The sequence below is a fragment of the Molossus molossus genome, unplaced genomic scaffold, assembly GCF_014108415.1.
Source record: "Molossus molossus isolate mMolMol1 unplaced genomic scaffold, mMolMol1.p scaffold_m16_p_14, whole genome shotgun sequence".
Lineage (NCBI taxonomy): Eukaryota > Metazoa > Chordata > Mammalia > Chiroptera > Molossidae > Molossus > Molossus molossus.
This window is the reverse complement of record NW_023425349.1, coordinates 18,587,417-18,606,325: the sequence shown is the minus strand read 5'-3', so window position 1 is coordinate 18,606,325 and position 18,909 is coordinate 18,587,417. Positions and strand designations below refer to the sequence as shown.

General features: G+C 43.7%; 1 protein-coding gene across 1 annotated transcript; it reads left to right on the top strand.

Moving 5' to 3' along the window:
* Positions 1-9,967: 9,967 nt before the first annotated feature.
* ATP6V1G1 (ATPase H+ transporting V1 subunit G1) lies at positions 9,968-17,970 on the top strand. Its single transcript, XM_036261412.1, has 3 exons — positions 9,968-10,124; positions 13,820-13,920; positions 17,520-17,970. The coding sequence occupies exons 1-3, from the start codon at positions 10,043-10,045 to the stop codon at positions 17,691-17,693; spliced, it is 357 nt and encodes a 118-aa protein (XP_036117305.1). The 5' UTR covers positions 9,968-10,042; the 3' UTR covers positions 17,694-17,970.
* The last annotated feature ends 939 nt before the right edge of the window (positions 17,971-18,909 follow it).

Sequence of the window (18,909 nt, the reverse complement as noted above, 5' to 3'; positions counted from 1 at the left end):
CATTGGCATATTTTAAAAAGTAAAACAAAAAGGTGAAACTAAGTTTCTGGATTTTAAAAAATTTTTTATCCTCACCCGAGGACATTTTTCCATTTTTTATTCAGATAGAGCAGGAGGGAGAGAGGGGAAGAGAGAGAGAGAGACATCGACGTGAAAGGGACACATCGAGTGGCCACCACCCACACGACCCAACCAGGGCCGGGGACAAACTGCAGCCGAGGTTCATGCCCTTAGCGGGAACCGAACCCGGGTCTCTCTGGACCGCAGGCTGACTCTCTAACCAAGCCAAACCGGCTAGGGCTGGATTTTTAATTGTGGTAAAATATACACAACATTCACTATTCTAACCATTTTAAGTGTACAATTCATTAGTGTTCAATACATTCACATTGTTGGGCAAGAAATATCCAGAACTTTTTCATCTTGCAAAACAGAAACTCTCTACCCATTAAACAACTCCCCATCTCCCTCTCCCCCAGCCCCCAGCAACCACAATTTTACTTTCTGTCTCTTTGACCACTAAGTACTTCATATAAGTGGAATCATACAGCATTTGTCTTTTCATACAGACTTATGTCACTTGATAATGTCCTCAAGGTTCATCCATGTTGTAGCATCTGTCATCATTCATTCCTTTGTAACGCCAAATTATATCTCATTGTATGGCTTGTCTATCCGTTCATGAACACTGGGCTGCTTTCACCTTATGGCTATTGTAGATAGTGTTGCTATAAACATGAGTGTCCAAATATTTCTTCAAAATCCCGCTTTCCATTCTTTTGGTATATATACCCAGAAATGGAATTGCTGGGTCATGCCATAATTCTATTTTTAAATTTTTGAGAAACAGTCATACTGTTTTCCACAATGGCTGCCTCATTTTACATTCCCACCAATAATGCACAAGTGTTTCAATTTCTCCTCATTTTCACCAACACTTGTTATTTTTTTATTTATTATTTTTATTTATTATTATTTTTTATCCTCAACCGAGGACATTTTTTGCATTTATCTTCAGATAGAGTGGGAGGGAGAGAAGGAGAAAGAGAGAGAGAAACATTGATGTGAGAGAGACACATCAAGTGGTTGCCACCCACACGACCCCAACCGGGCCGGGGACAAACTGCAACCAATGTATGTGACCTTAGTGGGAACTGAACCCGGGACTCTCTGGTCCATGGGACGACGCTCGAACCACTAAGCCAAATCAGCCAGGGCATTTAAAAGATTTTTTTAGTAGCAGCCATCCTAAGGGGTATGAAGTGATGAAATTAATTTTAATAAGACATTTTATTTAGCCCAATGTAATCAATAAGAAATTATTAATGAGCACTGGCTGGTTTTGCTAAGTGGTTAGAGTATCGACCCGCAGACCATTGAGTCCCAGGTTCAGTTCCCACTAAGGACTTGCACCTCAGTTGCAGTTTGTCCCTGGTCCTGGTTGAGGTTGTGTGGATGGCAGTTAGTTGATGTGTCTCTCTCACATCAATGTTTCTCTCTCTCTTTTCCTCCCTCTCTCCCTCCTGCTCTATCTGAAGATAAATGCAAAAATGTCCTTGGGTGAGCATTAAAAAAAAAAAAGAGAGATTGAAAAATAAATTATTAATGAGATATGTTACTTTTGGAGGGGTACTAATTCTTTAACATCTGCTATGTATTTTATACTTAGAGTACATTTTAATTAGAACTAGCCCTGTTTTATTTTCTTAATAGTCACCTGTGGCTAGTGCTCCCATATTGGACAATCCAACTGTAGAACAGTTAACTCAGTTTGATATTATGTATTCATTGATAGGCATTCTTCCCCATTCACGCTAAGCTCCAGGAAGATGAGGAATGTCACATAACAGCAGCTGGCTGAAGGTTGGCACATACCAGGTGCTCAATAACCACTTTTATATGAATGAATACATTAATGAAAAGGGTTACTATTAATATCTCTGCTTGTGACTTTGTTCAGATTCATTTGCAGTAAATTTGTAGGAATAATTTGCAATGCTTTGTTTTTTTGATCAGTTTCCCAGACATACTCCTTAGCTCCTGGGAAAGTAGAGAAATAAATGTTACCCAGGCAGATCCTGGATCTGTATCTGTGAAGAGATTAGAATAGCAAGTAAATGCTATTGTAGGGGAAGAAAAATATCTTTCCTTTATCCAACTTAAGTTCTTAGCTGAGTTTCTCTAAGAAAAGACAACTTAGCAAGGGAAAAACATCCAAATTTAAGGCAAATTCTATGTGACATGGCACTTTCATAAGGAAACGAACACCCCAAAAAGTGGTTAAACCTGAGTGTTTTTATGCTGGGTTTGATGAAGAGTGGAAAGTCATGGGAAAATGTGTCAGGACAAAGGGCTATGAGCTAAGTGGAGTAAATGTGGGGAACTTAGCAAGGTCATTTGTTCAAGTTCATCCTGCAGTTCCTTGGTCTTGGAGATAAGACTGTTCCTTTCCAATGGGTGTAAGGGGAGCACATCACACATGAGTCTCATGACCTGCTTCAGGGGCAAGTCACAGCATTTACATTGCATAAGGGTTGTAAGTAATCTAGAGATGATTTAAAGTATACCAGGGGCTGTTACGTAGGTTGTATGGAAATACTATGCCATTTATAATAAGGGATTGAATAGCCTCAGCTTTTGGTATCTGCAGCGCAGGGGTGGGGAATGCTTGGCCTGCGAGCCACGGAAGGCCTGTGAAATCATTTGGTCTGGCCTGCCAAGGCAAGCACAGGTGGGACTCGAAATTCAATACATCTAGGAGCTTTTTTTTATAGCAACATAAGTTTATATTAAGTGAATTATAATAATAACAAATTTTAGGGACAAGCAAGGAACGTCCACTATGAGATAGGACACGTACGAGTACATGACAGGACAGACACATGTGCTTCTTCTTGGCTGCCCAAGCCCATTTGCCTGTATTGTGGTGACTCAGAGGACAGTCAGTGCCAGGCAGGCAGGGAGTATACATGCTGCAAAAGTGTTCATACACTGTGGTGAAACTATGGTGATCCGGTGAGACAAGATGCGATGATATGATTCCTCACGGTATTGATGACCTTGCCTCTCACGATGGATGACAATGTTGTCGGCTTCTTTGTTGACACAGCTGATAGCGCCAATACAACCTTTATCCACATGTCCATGATCAACAATCCTCACAAAAACTGAATCTCAGATGAAGATTAAGGAAATTATAGTATACAGAAAAGACCTCTAGATTAGATGATACGAACATTAGATATTTTCCAAATTCAAGATGCAGGATAAGAACAGCGATTAAAGCAAAATAATCGCGTCACTGGATAGTTATTAAAACCAAGTGGTATGACAGCCTACAAATGGCAACTACAAAGAAAAGTTGATGCAGAGTGTCAATCTTTCCAAGAGGAATAGACAAATGATTATTATTTTGTTGAAGTCAAAGGCAAATCTGTGTGTCTAGCTTGTGGCAATGCTTGAGCAGTAATACAAAAAACCAATCTGGAGTGTCATTACTGCTCAAAACATGCTAAACTCAATGAATCGGGAGGCCAAATGTGTCTGGATAAAATCAGTGCTCCTCAGCGGAGTTTGGAATCATAACAAGCTGCTTTCACTGGGCCTCACTGTGACAGAGACAGCGCTGTTCAGATGATTTATGTAGTAAGCGAGCCAATCACAAAGAAGCTGAGGCCTCATGCAGAGGGAGAGTTTGTGAAAGTGCATGGTGGCTGCAGAGTTGTTAGCACCAAGGTAAAATTGTTTCAGAGTGTTAGTTTGTCTCGGAGAACCGTCTCAGATCGGATTACTGATTTAGCATAAGATACTGAAAAACACTGAAGGATTCCGCAGATTTCCAATTTTTTTTTCTCTGGCTTGTGATGAGACAACGGATATAACAAATGCTGTCCAACTGGCCATTTTTGTTTGTGAGATAACTGCAGAGTTTTACACGGGGTAGGAACTGCTGTCACTGGAGTTGCTGGAAGCCATGCATGGCATTACAAGAGGTGAGGACTTGTTTGAGAGACTTGTCATATCAATGACAAAACTTGAGCTAACATTTGAAAAGTTAAGTGGCCTTACTACAGATGGAGCTCCAGCCATAGCTGGCTCACACAAAGGGTTAACTGCATTTGTCAAGAAAGAACTGAATCATCTTTGTTGATCCAGTGATTTAATTATATGCCACCGCATCATACACCAAGAATGTCTCTGCACAGTTGTTGTGACTCAACAACGTTATGTCAACAGCAGTGTCATGTACACACTTTGTCAAAAGCAGAGGGTTTAACAGCGGCCAGTTTAAAGAAGTTACTGAATGACCTTGACTCTAAGTATGGTGAGCTTGTTTATCACTGTGAAGTGAGGAGGCTGAGTCTTGGGAACATGCTCATGAGGCTTTACAAACTGTGGTGAAGAAGTCAAGCAGTACATGGAGATGAAGGGAAAACCTGTCAGGAACTCAATGATAGAAAGTGCTGTGTGATTTAGCATTCATGGTGGACATTACCAAGTACCTCTCGAGCTGCAGGGCCCCAACCAGCTTCTCAGCTCCCTGCTTTCAAACATAAAATCATCTGAAGCTAAATTAAGGCTGTGGAAAGTGCAACGCGAAAGGAATAACAGTGCATTTCCCCACTCTGGAAGGACAAGAGCCTTCTACGACACTTCAATATGCTGGTGAATGTGCGAAACTAGTTGAGGCATTTAATGAAAGATCCAAGGGTGTGAAAAGTAAACAAATAGAATTGAACATCTTTGCTACACTGTTCAATGTGGAACCAGCTGATGTGCCTGATAACCTACAACATGAAATCATTCAGCTGCAAAGCGATGATGAGCTGAAAGCTAGGTATAACCTTCCACTTCTTGAGTTCTATAAATGTTACATAAGCAATGATGAATATCCCACTTGGAGAGACATGCGTTGAAATATGCATTTGTATTTGGAACGATTTACTGCTGCGAGCAGTTCTTCTTAAAACTTACCATTGCAAAGAATTGACTGCGCTCCAGACTGACCAACACAAACCTGGAAAAGCAGTTGCGGGTAGCAATATCATCAATACCAGCTGACATCACAGCCTCACCAAAGAGAAGCAGTTCCAGCCATCACATTAAGTTGAGTTAACTAAAATGTTTGAGTAAATATAGCAGGCTAATTTTTAAGCTGATAATTTGGTATGGCCTGCAAATGATGTTATAAATATCCAAATGACCCTTGGCAGAAAAAAAGTTCTCACCCCTGATGTAGGGGAAGGAAGGTCCTGGAACCAACCCCCCAAAGACACTAAGTGGGGACTGTATATGTATTAACGCATTTAATCCTCACAATAACCCTATTATACTAACTCCATTTTTAACACGAGGAGCCTGAGGTTCACAGAAGTTAAGTTATTCGCTCAAGGTCACCCAGCAAGTAAATGACAGACTGTCTAGTTTCCTTGGCCAAGGCAATGAGAGACCCCACTTCCCTTAGTCACTGTCGCCCTGAAGCCTTGGAGACAGCTACTGCCCCTCCTTGAGTGCCCGCCTGTTTCTGAGGCACACCGCAGAATGGGCACATTCTTTTCGTAGCCTTGCCAATCCTTTCCTAGATCGGGAACAAGGCCCGGGATCCACTCTGTACCCTTCAGATGACTGCAAATCTTTGCTCTGGCCGGCTGGCTCAAGACTTCAAGCCTTCCCTTGGAGGGCAGTTGCTTCCCTCTTAACTGTGGGACATCTCCCCAGTAAACCCTAGTTCTGACAACAAACACCCACTCTGATCATCAGAAAATCCAAATGGGTCTGGAAATTTCCGAGAACAAATTGTTTAATGTTTCTCTCTCTACACAATAAACCTTTGAAATGCTGTGAGGAAAAAAAAATCTGGAATTTGAAGATATTTAGGTGCTTTGAGGAAGCTGGCTGTTAGAGGAACCTGATGTGAAAGCTTTTGTTAAGCCGAGGACCAGATTTGTAAATCAAACAATTACCACCGAGCCAGGCAAAAACAACAGCTGCCATTTCCTGGTACTTACCACAGACTAGAAACTGTGCAAAGGCTTCACACCCACTCCCTCTCTTTATTCTTTAAAGAAATTTTTTTTTTTCTTTATTGATTTGAGAGAGAGAGGATGGAAGGAGAGAGAGAGAGAGAGAAACATCAATGAGAAAGGACTGGCCGCCTCCTGCATGCCCCCTACTGGGGATCTGGCCCACAATCTGGGCACGTTCCCTGACCAGGAATTGAACCAGTGACCTCTTGGTGCATGGGTTGATGCTCAACCACTGAGCCACACCGGTGGGCTCTCTCTCTTTTTTGTAACAGCTTTACTCTGACATAATTCACATACTTGTGGATGAAAAAGGGGCCAGGTACTAAACCTGACAAGCTCAGGGTTAGGCTGGCTTACAAACTCAGAGACCTAAACTAACTACATAGGATGGTCTAAGTGGAAAACTTCCTAACTGAAAGCAAGTCATGGCGGGTACTCATGTCCTATGCCAATACTCCCTGACAAAGGTCAATCTTTACCTTAACTGAGCCTGTTTATTGTCTTTTTGCATCTACGACAGGTGTATAGTATAGTGGCTAGACAATCATATACTTACAAAGTGCTCCCCCCAATACTTTCAATACCCACTTGACACCATACCTTTGGAATGTCACGGTCATTTCCTTTGTCCAATCCCAGAGATTCCCACCCTCCCTCCCTAATCTATTGCCAATAAGTTTCATGTAACCCCTTTATGTCTTCCCTTTTGATTCTGATGTATAAAATAAGTGGTAAAAGTGCCATTTTCTGGAGCGTTGAAATTTTGCTTCCTGGCAATTGTCGTCAGTTTGGCTCAAATAAAGTCATAAAAATTCTTACAGGTTTGGACATTTCTTATATTGACATACTGTACCATTCACCCTTTCAAAGTATACAATTTGGTGTTTTAAGTATATTTATAAGGTTGTGCAACCATCACCACGATCTAATTCCAGGACATTTTCCTGATCCCCAAAAGAAACCCCATACCAGGTAGCAGTCACTCCTCATTTCCACTCCCTGCAGCTCCTGGTTAGTCAATAATCTACTTTGTATCTCTAAAGATTTGCCTATTCTAGACAGTTCATATAAATGGAACTGTATAATATGTGGTCTCTTTCTTTGTGTCTGGTTTTCTTCACTTAGCATAATGTTATCAAGGTCCCTCCACATTGCAGCATGTATCACTACCTCATTCCTTTTTAAAAGATATGTTTTTATAGATTTTTTAGAGAGAGGATAGGAGAGAGAGACAGAAACATTGACATAAGAGAGATACATCTACCGACTGCCTCCTGCACACTCCCTACTGGGGATCAAGCCCAAAAACCAGGCATGTGCCCTGACCCAGAATTGAACCTGGACCTCTCAGTCCATGGGCAACACTCAATCCACTGAGCCACTCTGGCCAGGGCTATTTTTTCTTTGGTTAATCCTCACCCAAGAATATTTTTCCATTAATGTTTTAGATAGAGTGAAGGGAGGGAGGGAGAGAAACATTGATGCTAGAGAGAGACACATGGATTGGTTGCCTCCCACACGACCCTGACTGGGGCTAGGGATCAAACCTGAAACCCAGGTACATACCCTTGACTAGGAATCAAACCCTCGACCCTTCGGTCCACAGGTTGACTCTCTAACCACTGAGCCAAACCAACCAGGGCTATTTTTATTTTTCAATTACAGTTTACTTTCAACATTATTTTGTATTGGTTCCAGGTGTATAGTATAATGGCCAGACAATATACCTTACAAAGTGTTCCCCCCAATATTTCCAATACCCACCTGACACCATACTTACTTATCACAATATTATGCTGTACTTCACATTCCCGTGACTATTTTGTAGCTGACAATCTGTATTTCTTTATCTTTTCACCTCTTTCACTCTGTCCAAGCCCCCACCCCTCTGACAATCACCAGTCTGTTCTCTGTATCTATGAGTCTGTTTCAATTTTTGTTTTTTTGTTCTTTATATTTCACATGTAAGTGGAATCATATACCATTATCTCTCTCTCTCTTTTTTTTTTAACTCCTCACCGGAGGACATTTTTTGTTCAGATAAAGTGGGAGGGGGAGAGAGAGAGAGAAACATCGACGTGAAAGGGACACATCGAGTGGTTGCTATCTGCAGGACCCATCCAGGGCCAGGGACAAACTGCAACTGAGGTACACGCGCCCTTAGCGGGAACCGAACCCAGGTTTCTCTGGACCGCAGGCTGACACTCTAACCGCTGAGCCAAACTGGCCAGGGCGAAGTGCTGGTTCTTATATCAGGAAAGAATGGTGTAACTGAATAAAAACTTCATTTCTTTAATATGACCTTTTCATCAAATAATCTTAGGAACAAGGCCTCAGATCTGTTGAGAGATAACATCTAGGCCTCATTGTGTTTCAGCTCCAGAACCAGGAAAGCAGTGGAGCAATGAAGCAACGTCTTGGCTGACATCAGGACCTGATGCACTGATCAACTACCCTCTACCCTGGTGCCCACGAACAGTAGAGACTACAACTCTAACCATGACCCTACCTCTCTTAGTCACCATGATTAATGATTTCCCCCCTCCTAATCCATCCCCTGGAAGCCATCCAAGAGCCGGGTCTTTGAGCATTTGCTCACCTGAGTCCTAGCCTGGACCACTTCCTAAAACTAAACCCTCACTTTTTTTGCTGCAAGCTCGTTCGTGTCTTACTGGGCTTTGATGCTTTTGCACAGGAAAATGGACCTCTTAGTCTGGTAACAATACGGGTTCTGGATTTTAGCCTCCTTTCCACCCCCATCCCTAACCTCAATCCACTGAAAATGTCCTGAGTCATGACTCCAGCTCCTCTTTGAGTGCAGGGATAATTTCTATGAAGGAAAGCTCTGGCATTATCTTACATCCTCCGGGTGAAAGACCCTGAGAGATCTCTGGTTCTTTCCACAGCCTACAATAGTCTAGTAGAAGAGCACCTGGGTCAGATGTTCGCCTCTGCAGCCCTGGCAGTCCACAGGGGTGTGACTTTGGGCAGGTTACTTCACCTCTCTGCGCTTGTTTGGTCACTCCCCACTAAGGTGAACAATACTACTTCAAAGTTGCTGCCAGGAGTAGGCTGAGCGTTAAGGACAGTGCCTGTCATATTGTAAACAATCCCCTGGCTTCCCCTGTCTCTGTGCTGGTAGAGGATGGTTCTGTGCCAAGTCGCCCCCTCCCCCAATCTGTGCACGCGGGGCCCTAGACTCAGTCACCCTGGGTCCTGGCTAACGCCTCCTTCTTGACTTCCCTTCCTTGGGAGGGCCTCCAGACACAGCCACCCCCAGCCCGACTCCTTCTTCCAGCACCCAGCGTTTCTCCTTCTTACTTATCGGTTTGCAATCTTCGTCCCTGTCTGTCCACACACCGTGTGCCCCACCCTGCCTTCCCGACCAGCAGCGCTCGGGACCACAGCAGGAACTCACGCAACGCCACGGAAACCTTTCCTGCCCTAGGCTTGGAAGGAAAACGTCCTCCCCCGTCACACAGCCGAAGGGGGCACACCTAGCCCGTCTCCCTCCCTTTTCCCAATCCAGACCCCTCCCGAGCCCGGCGGCAACTGTCCCATCGCCCCTCTAACACAGGTAAGTCCCCAGGAAAGCTCCAGAAAGGGGGAGAAGACAGCAGTGCGCCGAGGAGGGTAGTGACTCGGCGTGGCCCCTCCTCGCGGGACCTTACTGTAGGCATATTGTAAAGTGAGGGACCGGGGCAATCATTACGTGACAGGGCGGCGACACTGACAGAACCTGCCAAGGGCGAGACGCGACTGAAAGAGGCCGGGGCGGCGGGACCGGAAGAAGTGAGGACAAGCCCTGCGCCGGCGCAGTCGACACTCTCCGCCCCTCGGCCCCACCCCTTTCCTCCCCGTCTCGGGACACTAAGGGCGGTCAGCTGACCCGGCTCGGGGGCGGTCACGTGAGGACGCGCGGGGGCGCAGGCGCAGAACTTGGCGGTTGGGTCAGCTGACCTGTGTGGCGACGGGCGGATTTAGGCCGCTGGCCTCGGCTTTGGGTCGCCGCCGCCATGGCCAGTCAGTCGCAGGGCATCCAGCAGCTGCTGCAGGCCGAGAAGCGGGCCGCCGAGAAGGTGTCCGAGGCCCGCAAGCGTGAGTCGCGGGGTGGGGCGGCCAGGCGTGGCGCGCGGCCCGGGGACGCGGCCCGGCCGCGGGAGGGGCAGGTGGACGAGGCCCGATGCACCGCGGGGTGGAGGGTGGGACAGCCGCGGAGCCTGGTGTTTCCACGCTCTGGATCCGAGGCTGCGAGGCTTGTCGGCGGGCTGGAAGTGGCGGTGTGGGCCGGTAGAGCGGGCGTGGAGACGGTGGGTGGGCGTCTTTCTGGGTGCCTGCGCGGCGTGTAAAGCGGGCTCTCCAACCGGAATTCACCCCCCCACACTGCTTCTTTGGGGTGCTCTGTCTCAGTGAAGGGAGCCACCGTCTGCACAGCCGCTCAGTCTGGAAACCGAGTCGTCTTCGCCACACCTCCCTCGTTCGCCACCTTTTGTCAGTCGTCAGGGGTTATGTGTATGTTCATTTTCACCCCGTCCACACCGCCAGCTTCTTGGTCCAAGTCGTCAGGTTTCTCGGAGGCTCCCGTAGCAGGCTAATGCGCGGAGTCCTTAAATGTTTTTAAAATGAGGCTAATAGGTGCCAAGCACCGTGCCCGCAGCGTCTGTGGCCTCCGCCATCGTGGTGTTTAGAATCCCAGTGAAGGAAGCAGAGCGCGGCCGGGTTCATCGCAGGTGAGGGCTGGCGAGGAGCAGTGCGGAGTTGTGAAGACTCGGTACAGGCAGCCCTAATCCAGACTGGTGCGTGGAAGAAGATTCCTCTCCCGCAGTCCGTTCTCACAGCAGTCAGTCGTCCGTCTAAAATGTAAACATGACTTGCCCTCCACCTTTACTGCCAACAGACGTTCATTACCTGCAGGGTAAAGCGCAAAGTCCTCATTAGGGTGTTGGAGGCGCTTTTGGATCAGTCTCTTGCTTTCTTCCCTAATATCACAGGTCCTCTTCTCCAGACTATTGAGTCACTGTGATCCCTCAAAGGCACCTTCCTTGGTTTCCCTACAAGCCTTTGCACAGCTGTTTGCTCTGATTGCGGGAGGTTTTCCCCAGTTTGTTCTCTAATCCTTAATCTTCCTTCAGATCTCAACATTGAGACCGCAGTTCTTCTAAGAAGCCTTTTCTGGCTTGACCTTCTCCCCCCAGACTAGACTAGGAGTCCTTCCCAGGTGCTTATATCTGTCATCCCAGTGCAATCCACTGTGTGTTCATATGGTTTAGTCACTCGACTAAACAACTGGAGATCAGGGACTGTGTCTTATTTATGTGTTCAGTTTCCCTCCTGGTGAGATAGATATTTCTATCCCAGTTTTACAGATGGGAAAAAGGAGGCTCAGGGAGAAATGATTTGGCTGTATCCCGGGAACCAGCATAGCTGAGGTGTAGAGGCCTCAAGAAGTATTCATTTTAGTAGTAACTTGGTGTTTCTCCCGTATAAGACCTAGACTCTTACACCCAAGTACATGGCTCTTGTACTTTCAATTAGGGGTTGTGTGATACTCTTCATAGGAAAAGTTTTCTTTCAGGGAGCTGGGGGTGGGAACAGACCTTTCAGTCTTGCTCTGGTGACTGGAAAATTGTGTTCTTCACAGAATATTTCTGATTATGTCCTTGACACAGTATTTCCAGGATGACTTTCCACAGTTAGTCCTGTGATGGCTCATCAGTGACAGGTTGTATCTTGGGAAGCATGTGAGAATGTTTGGGGGAAGTGCAGGAACAAATATTTGAATGTGGTAAAAATAATTCTGAGTGCCTTGGAGAAACAGGTCATGTTTCACACCTTTCTTTATCCCATCAAGGCTGGTGCAGGTGCTTGCATATCTCCATAGCTACATCTTTAATGAATGAATTTGTTTTAAAGGAGTTTATGGCTAAAATACATCTCAGAATGTGCAGTAACTAGGAACAGAAGTATTGAGAAGAACTACAATTTGAAAAAAATTACTGCCTTTCTTGATCTGTAATTATAATTGACTTGCCCAGTTAGGAATTGGGAAGAGGCAATATGTGATGTAAAATAGTTCAACTCAAATTTTTCATGAAATCGTTGCTTTGAACCATAATGTGTATATATTTTAAAAATTGTGTTATGGTTTGTTTCATTGGAGTGAAACATATGCTGGCTTCCATATGTAAGGCCCACTAAAAGAAATGATTTTCTATTCAAATGTCCGGTTTATTTTTAGTTTTTAGAGAAGCCTATGAAAACTGAATGTTGAGGACATTTGCTGACAGGCAGAGAATATATTATTATCTTAAGTGATTAATTCAGGGAGCTGTGGGAGTTGGGAGTGGTCAGGAGAGGGGTATTGCGAAATTATGTGGAGCTACTGCATAATGTTTGGGCCATAAATGTTATTTGTAGATTGTTGGTTTGGAAAAGATCTATGGCTTTGAATATAGCTGATGAGGAGAGCAGCATGTAGAGCACTGGGGTACAGGTTGGTTTGAGTGGAGGACAGCAGAAGGCCCTAAATCATACTGAAGAAAATATATACACGCAGAAATGGTCTTTGGGTTCTTAGAGCGAGATATCTTGATTATTTCAGACTTGCCCCATGGAATGCTGATGTTGTGGGGTCATTAGGGTCTAAGATTCTTTCTTAGGAGGTACAAGGTAAATGTAATTCACATGAGTTGAGTGGGATTTGGGCAATTGATAGAGAGTGATGTGTATAATAAAGCTTAGTTTTAGATGCAGGATGTTTTTGCTCTGAATTAAATAAATCTCAGATTGATAGCCTGGGGCCTTTTATTTCTTTTTGGGTATTTGAAAAGTTTGATTAGTGAGCAGAGAATTAAAGTATTTGTTGGTTGATCTTGGTCTATTTTTTTTTTTTTATCCTCACCCGAGGACATTTTTCCAATTTTTACTCAGATAGAGCGGGAAGGAGAGAGAGGAAGAGAGAGAAACATCGATGTGAAAGGACACATCGAGTGGCCGCCACCCACACGACCCAACCAGGGCCGGGGACAAACTGCAGCCAAGGTACATGCCCTTAGCGGGAACCGAACCCGGGTCTCTGTGGACCGCAGGCTGATGCTCTAACCGCTGAGCCAAACCGGCCAGGGCCTTGGGGTCTATTTTTATACAGGCTCTGATAGTTTTCCAGCTATGTCTTAAACTAGTCTCTTCTGGAAACCAGACCACCTGTGTCTCCTCGCCTCTTAGATGCTGTGCAGTCTTATTGTCCAGTGATCTTCATTCAGGATTCCTTCCCAGTACCACTTTCATTGCTTAGATCCTTGTGCTGCACAAGCATAGCTTTTAGTTTCCAATATGACATCATCTGTTTCATGAGTTAGATTTTAGGTAGATGTCCCTTGGGAACATATTAGTCTTCTTTCCTAAGCTTCTGAGCAGAGCTCCAGTTGTAATCAGCAGCATAATTAGGTGTTTACTTCTTGGGAAGAGGAAGAGCTCCTTAGATGGCTAATGTCGTCCATTTGATGTTGATTCTTAGTAGTTGAGACTGGGAGAATATTCTTACACATTCCAGAATTTTTCCCCATCATTTTTACAGTCTGTAATTATGGAAGTCAGTTCTTTTTATCTAGTCACTTTCTAATTAAATAAAGCCTGTAGGAGGCAGAAAGTTCTGGATTCCCTCTCTCCCTTGTGTGTCTCTTGGGACTGTATCTTAAGACCTTTTTCTTTGTTTATGTTAGAATTTACTATCTCAGTCTCTGCTTCCTCTTCTTTTAACCACTTCCTGATGTAGCTCTTCCTTTTGAAAACAGGAAAGAACCGGAGGCTGAAGCAGGCCAAAGAGGAGGCTCAGGCTGAAATTGAGCAGTACCGCCTGCAGAGGGAGAAGGAGTTCAAGGCCAAAGAAGCTGCGGTGGGCCCCGTTTATTTTCATTACTGCTTTAGTGTCTCGAGGCTTCCCTCTCCTTCCCTTCCCCCCAGGCTCTCAAAATATCCGGCATAGCTTGGTAATTTTCATTCCGGTTGAATTTAAAATTTTGGTTATTGTATGTTTTATTGGATGCTTAGGCTGAATCTCTTCGGGTGATCAGTTTTTAACTAACATTGAGTCCTAGTCTTCACTTATTCCGTCATTTAACACATATATTGAACAGTTAACACGTGCCAGGTCCTGTGCCAGATCGTAGCGGGTGAGCTGTGAACAGAAATAAACATGGTCCTTGCCCTCGTGGAGCTTAGCTTGCAGGCTAGTGGTCAAGGAGACTCAATAACGAAATGTAGGTCATGCGCACCTGCAGCTGTGAAAATGTGGCAGAGACACACAAATCACACGGAGCTCCACTTTAGTGTAAAGACACGTACCAGTAACATAGGCTAGATGGCCATGATATACAAAAACACAGCACAGAGAGTACAAAGGAAGCAAGGAACATTCTGGAAAGAGGAAAGGATGGAGGATGGCTTCACAGAGAAAAGAAACAAATCAGGACTCTTGGATATAGGTAAAAGAAAACAAGTCAAACTGGTTTAAACAAAATAGAATTACAGTTGGCCCTTGTTTATCGCGGTTAATCAGTTCCAGACTCTACCACGATAAATGAATTTCCTTGAAGTAGAATTCTTTATTTATAGACAGTCGTCCCTCGCCACTTCGCACTTCGACTTTCGCGGCATCACTCTATCGCAGCTTTTTCAAATACTAGACTATATATCTGAAAAAGCCGCGAGAGCAAAGCCGCGAAAGTTGAAGCGCGAAGTGGCGAGGGACGACTAATTAAAAACCCAGGTGGTAGGCTAACTTGGTTTTGATCCAGAAGCTTAAATAATGATCTGAGGACTCTGTTTCCATCTCCCAACTCTGCCTTTGGCTTTTGGGCTTCATTCTCAAGTTCTACACTGTGGCCTCTGCTAGTTCCAGTGGCACATGCCTCCCTCTTAGCAGTAAGTAGCAAAAGTTTCATTCATCTTTGCATTGGGTGATGACTGTTATTAAAACTTAAAATGTTTCTCTGACTCTTAAACTGGGGCAGATTGGTGCTGTGAATTGTCCGACTGCCCCAGGACAGTGTAGAAGTGCTCTGGTCAGGGCAGCCATCTCACCGTATTTCCATCTCTGCTGCAGTTGCTCGTAGAGGCAGTACTGGTGTTGTGTTAGAAGCAGTTCTTAGCAGTGTTCCATTGACCTTCAGTTTTGAGTGCTGGGGCTTGGCATATAGTTTAGGTTCACAGGATAGAGGTAGTGGTCCCCACCACCTCGGTAGGGGTAATGGACTTTTAAAAAATATTGCTTAGCAACCATTGTGAAATGCTTCAAGATAGTCCTATAATATAAACGGTTATTGTATAGGGTAAAGGGCCCTAGGTTTGAACCTTAGTGTTTCACCCTGACCTTTTGAGCCTTGGTTTCCTCATCTGTGGAAAGGGGAGTGATAGCCTCTTCGTAGGTTATGGAGGGATAGGTAACGTGAAAGAATGCTTTGTAAACTCTCCTGTGTTACGCAAATAGAAGGGGATATAGTTGTTCACATATGTAGTGAGGCAAGAATAGGTTAGATATTAAGAGCCAGACACAAAAAAATTTACATCTTTAAGAACCTGGTGAATCATGTTCTAATAATGTAGGTATAGCAGATAACCAAAAGCCAGCCGTACTGTGAAGGCAGTAGAAGGTAAGAGAAACTTTAGCAATTAGTGTTTGTTAAATTGTGAATAATGAAGATTGAAGTGGTAGGACATGTATACAGTAAAATATTTAAGCAATTAAAATGAGGCAACAATGAGAAGTTAGTTTCTCTCCCACCCAGACCTCTAGTCCTCCTGAGAGATAGTCACTGTTAATGGTATCTTGTGTATTCTAGAATATTTACATTTGAAAGAACTGATGTTATGTATTCATAATACTGGTGAATCTACTACTGAACTTAAGAACTAAAACTAACCAGTAGTGGTGAAACTCTATAATCCTTCTAAATTGTGTCCCCCTTATGCCTTTGTATTTATTATTGATTGATTGATTTTAGAGGGAGAGAAGAAGGGAAAGAGAAACACTGATTTGTTTTTCCTCTTATTTATACACATTGGTTGATTCTTGTATATGCCCTGCCCAGGGATCGAATCTGCAACGTTGGTATATCGGGACGATGCTCTAACCGGCTGAGCTACCTGGCCAGCGCCAAGAGATTTTTTAAAACATCATATGTCCTCCATTTAAAATCACACAAGGAAACTTATATATTAGCCACACTGATACTGTTCTGTATCTTGCTTTTTTTCTCCTTAAACTGCGTATTTTACAGTTCATTTCTTCTTGCTATACACTTTTACCTTCTCTCTCTTCATGGCTGAAGACTGTTCTTTGGTGTAGATGCACCATCATTTGTTTAATCAGTCTTTAGTTCATGGGCTAGCCTTTAGGTTCATTCCAGTCTTTGGTTAAGGCTATACGTTAGACTTTAGAGAGGTGTGGATATATCAATCTCTGGGATAATTTTCTAGCAGCAGAAATGCTATGCAGTTTACTTAAAAAAAAAAAAATCCTCAGCTGAAGATATTTTTCCATTTATCTTCAGGTAGAGTGGGAGGGGAGGGGAGAGAGAGAAACATCGATTTGTTAGAGATACATTGACTGGTTGCCTCCTGCACAGCCCTGACCAGTGCCTGAGTTACAACTGAGGTACGTGCCCTTGACAGGAATCGAACCTGAGACTTTTTGGTTTGAGGGCCGACGCTCTATCCACTGAGCCAAACTGGCCAGGCTGGGTGTTTTTTTTTTTGTTTATTTTTAATGATTTTTTAGAGAGAGAAATGGTGAGAGAGATAGAAACATTGATGTGAGAAACATGGATTGGCTACCTCCTGCAAGCCCCCTACTGGGGATCGAGCCCACAACCCCGGGCATGTGTCCTGACAGGAAACCTTGCAGTCCATGGGACGACACTCAATCCACTGAGCCACACTGGCTGGGCTATGTAGTTTACGTTTTGATAGATGTTTTAGGGTTGGCCACCAAGTGATTGCATAATTTTTGCGCCCATTAACTCCGGGAATGCCAACTTCCCACATGCTCTTTATTTATTTATTTATTTATTTTTTTAATCCTCACCTGAGGATATTTTTTTATTTATCTTTAGATAGAGTGGAAGGGGGGAGAGAGAGAGAGAGAAAGAAAGGAGAGAGAGAGAAATATCGATGTGAAAGGGACACATCAACGGGTTGCCTTCCGCATGACCCCACCCGGGTCGGGGACAAACCACAACCGAGGTACATGCCCTTGACCAGAATCAAACCCATGACTCATTGGTCCTCCGGCAGACGCTCTAACCACTGAGCAAAACCAGCCAGGGCCCTCATGCTCTTTAATTAGGAGACTCCATTGCCTACTGCTGATTGTTTATATTCATTGATGAGACTGGGTTTCTTCAAAAGTATGAAAGTTGCTTACCAGATGTTGTAATCCTGACGTTTTCAGTGTCATCCTGACATTTTCTGTGTGTCATTTCTCCCCAACTTCAGGCTCTGGGATCTCATGGCAGCTGCAGCACTGAAATGGAGAAGGAAACCCAGGAGAAGATGAGCATCCTCCAGACCTACTTCCGGCAGAACAGGGATGAGGTCCTGGACAACCTCTTGGCCTTTGTCTGTGACATCCGGCCAGAAATCCATGAAAACTACCGCATAAATGGATAGGGGAAGAAGGAAGAAGCGCCTGTTCCCTGGATTGGCATTTCAGATGCTTCCGTGGAATACGAAGCTTTTGCAAAGCTTGAGTTACAGTCTTGTGAAAAGGCATTAAATTATTTCTGTATGTTATATAGTAGGTTCTTTTACTTTTTGGAGAACAGCAAATCTAGTTTCTTTGTACAAACTTAGAGCTTATCCAAAGATTTCATCTTTTTACCTCATATTTCTTAGAAATTTAATGGGTATGTGTTGTCTTTTTCTATGCCTTTTAACTCGAGCAAAATATATATATATATATATATATATATATATATATAAAACAATACTTTTTCTTCTTAGATGTGGTAAGAAACACTTTTTTTTTCTTCTTAAGAAAGAAAGGGATTAAATATATATATTTTCTCCCTAAAGCTTTCTTGAAGGTCAGGGGCTTTATCTATGAAAAAGTAGTAAATAGTTGTTGTAACCTGTGTAAAGCAGCAGCCAGCCTTAAAACAGTCCTTTCTAGATAAGGGTTAGAACAATGAATATTAGTGTAATTGTTTTGGCTGCTTTTAGTATCTCTTAATCAAGATTACTAGATGATAGAATTTGAGAACTTGTTACATGTTATTACTTGGTGTACTGATAATCATTTAAAAGTAAAGACTCTTTGTCATGCATTTTTCATCTCTGGTTTATCCTTTTTGATAATGCAGAGTGTACTTTGACCCAGATGTTTTGCAGAATTTCACTGAGGAAATTAAATTAGCATATGTATCACACACACATTCTGCATGTACTTAGAAAATATTCTTGGTCTGAATCTTAGCAGGAAGGAAAGAACCACTTGTGATTTCACCCAACAGCTGTTTTGAAAAATAGCAAACACCAATAAGTCAGCAGTTTGCCTTTTCTCTAGAGCACTCTGTACCGGGGCCGCCTTGGGCAAGTTATCAAGCATATTTCCTTTCCTGGCAGGGTAAATGATAACGTGTGATACCTGTAGGAACTTCACACTAGCACATAAGAGTTAAATACTCATAACCCTCCATAGCTCAAAGTCTTGGGCTGCAAAATAATTTCTGGTAGGTAGAAACAGTTGAAAGAGAACATTGTGTAATTTCCTTGAGTGTTCTGAAACGGTACAAGAGAATTAGAGGGCCTTTTTAAAAAATCTTCTATCTTATATAACTCAGGATTGTTTGATCTCAGGTCACTTCCATCTCCAGTTACTGTTCCT

Coding starts and splice junctions, on each gene's coding strand:
- ATP6V1G1 (XM_036261412.1), top strand. CDS start 10,043: ATGGCCAGTCAGTCGCAGGGCATCCAGCAGCTGCTGCAGGCCGAGAAG. Junction 10,125..13,819: donor GGTGTCCGAGGCCCGCAAGC/GTGAGTCGCGGG, acceptor TTTTGAAAACAG/GAAAGAACCGGAGGCTGAAG. Junction 13,921..17,519: donor TCAAGGCCAAAGAAGCTGCG/GTGGGCCCCGTT, acceptor CCCCAACTTCAG/GCTCTGGGATCTCATGGCAG.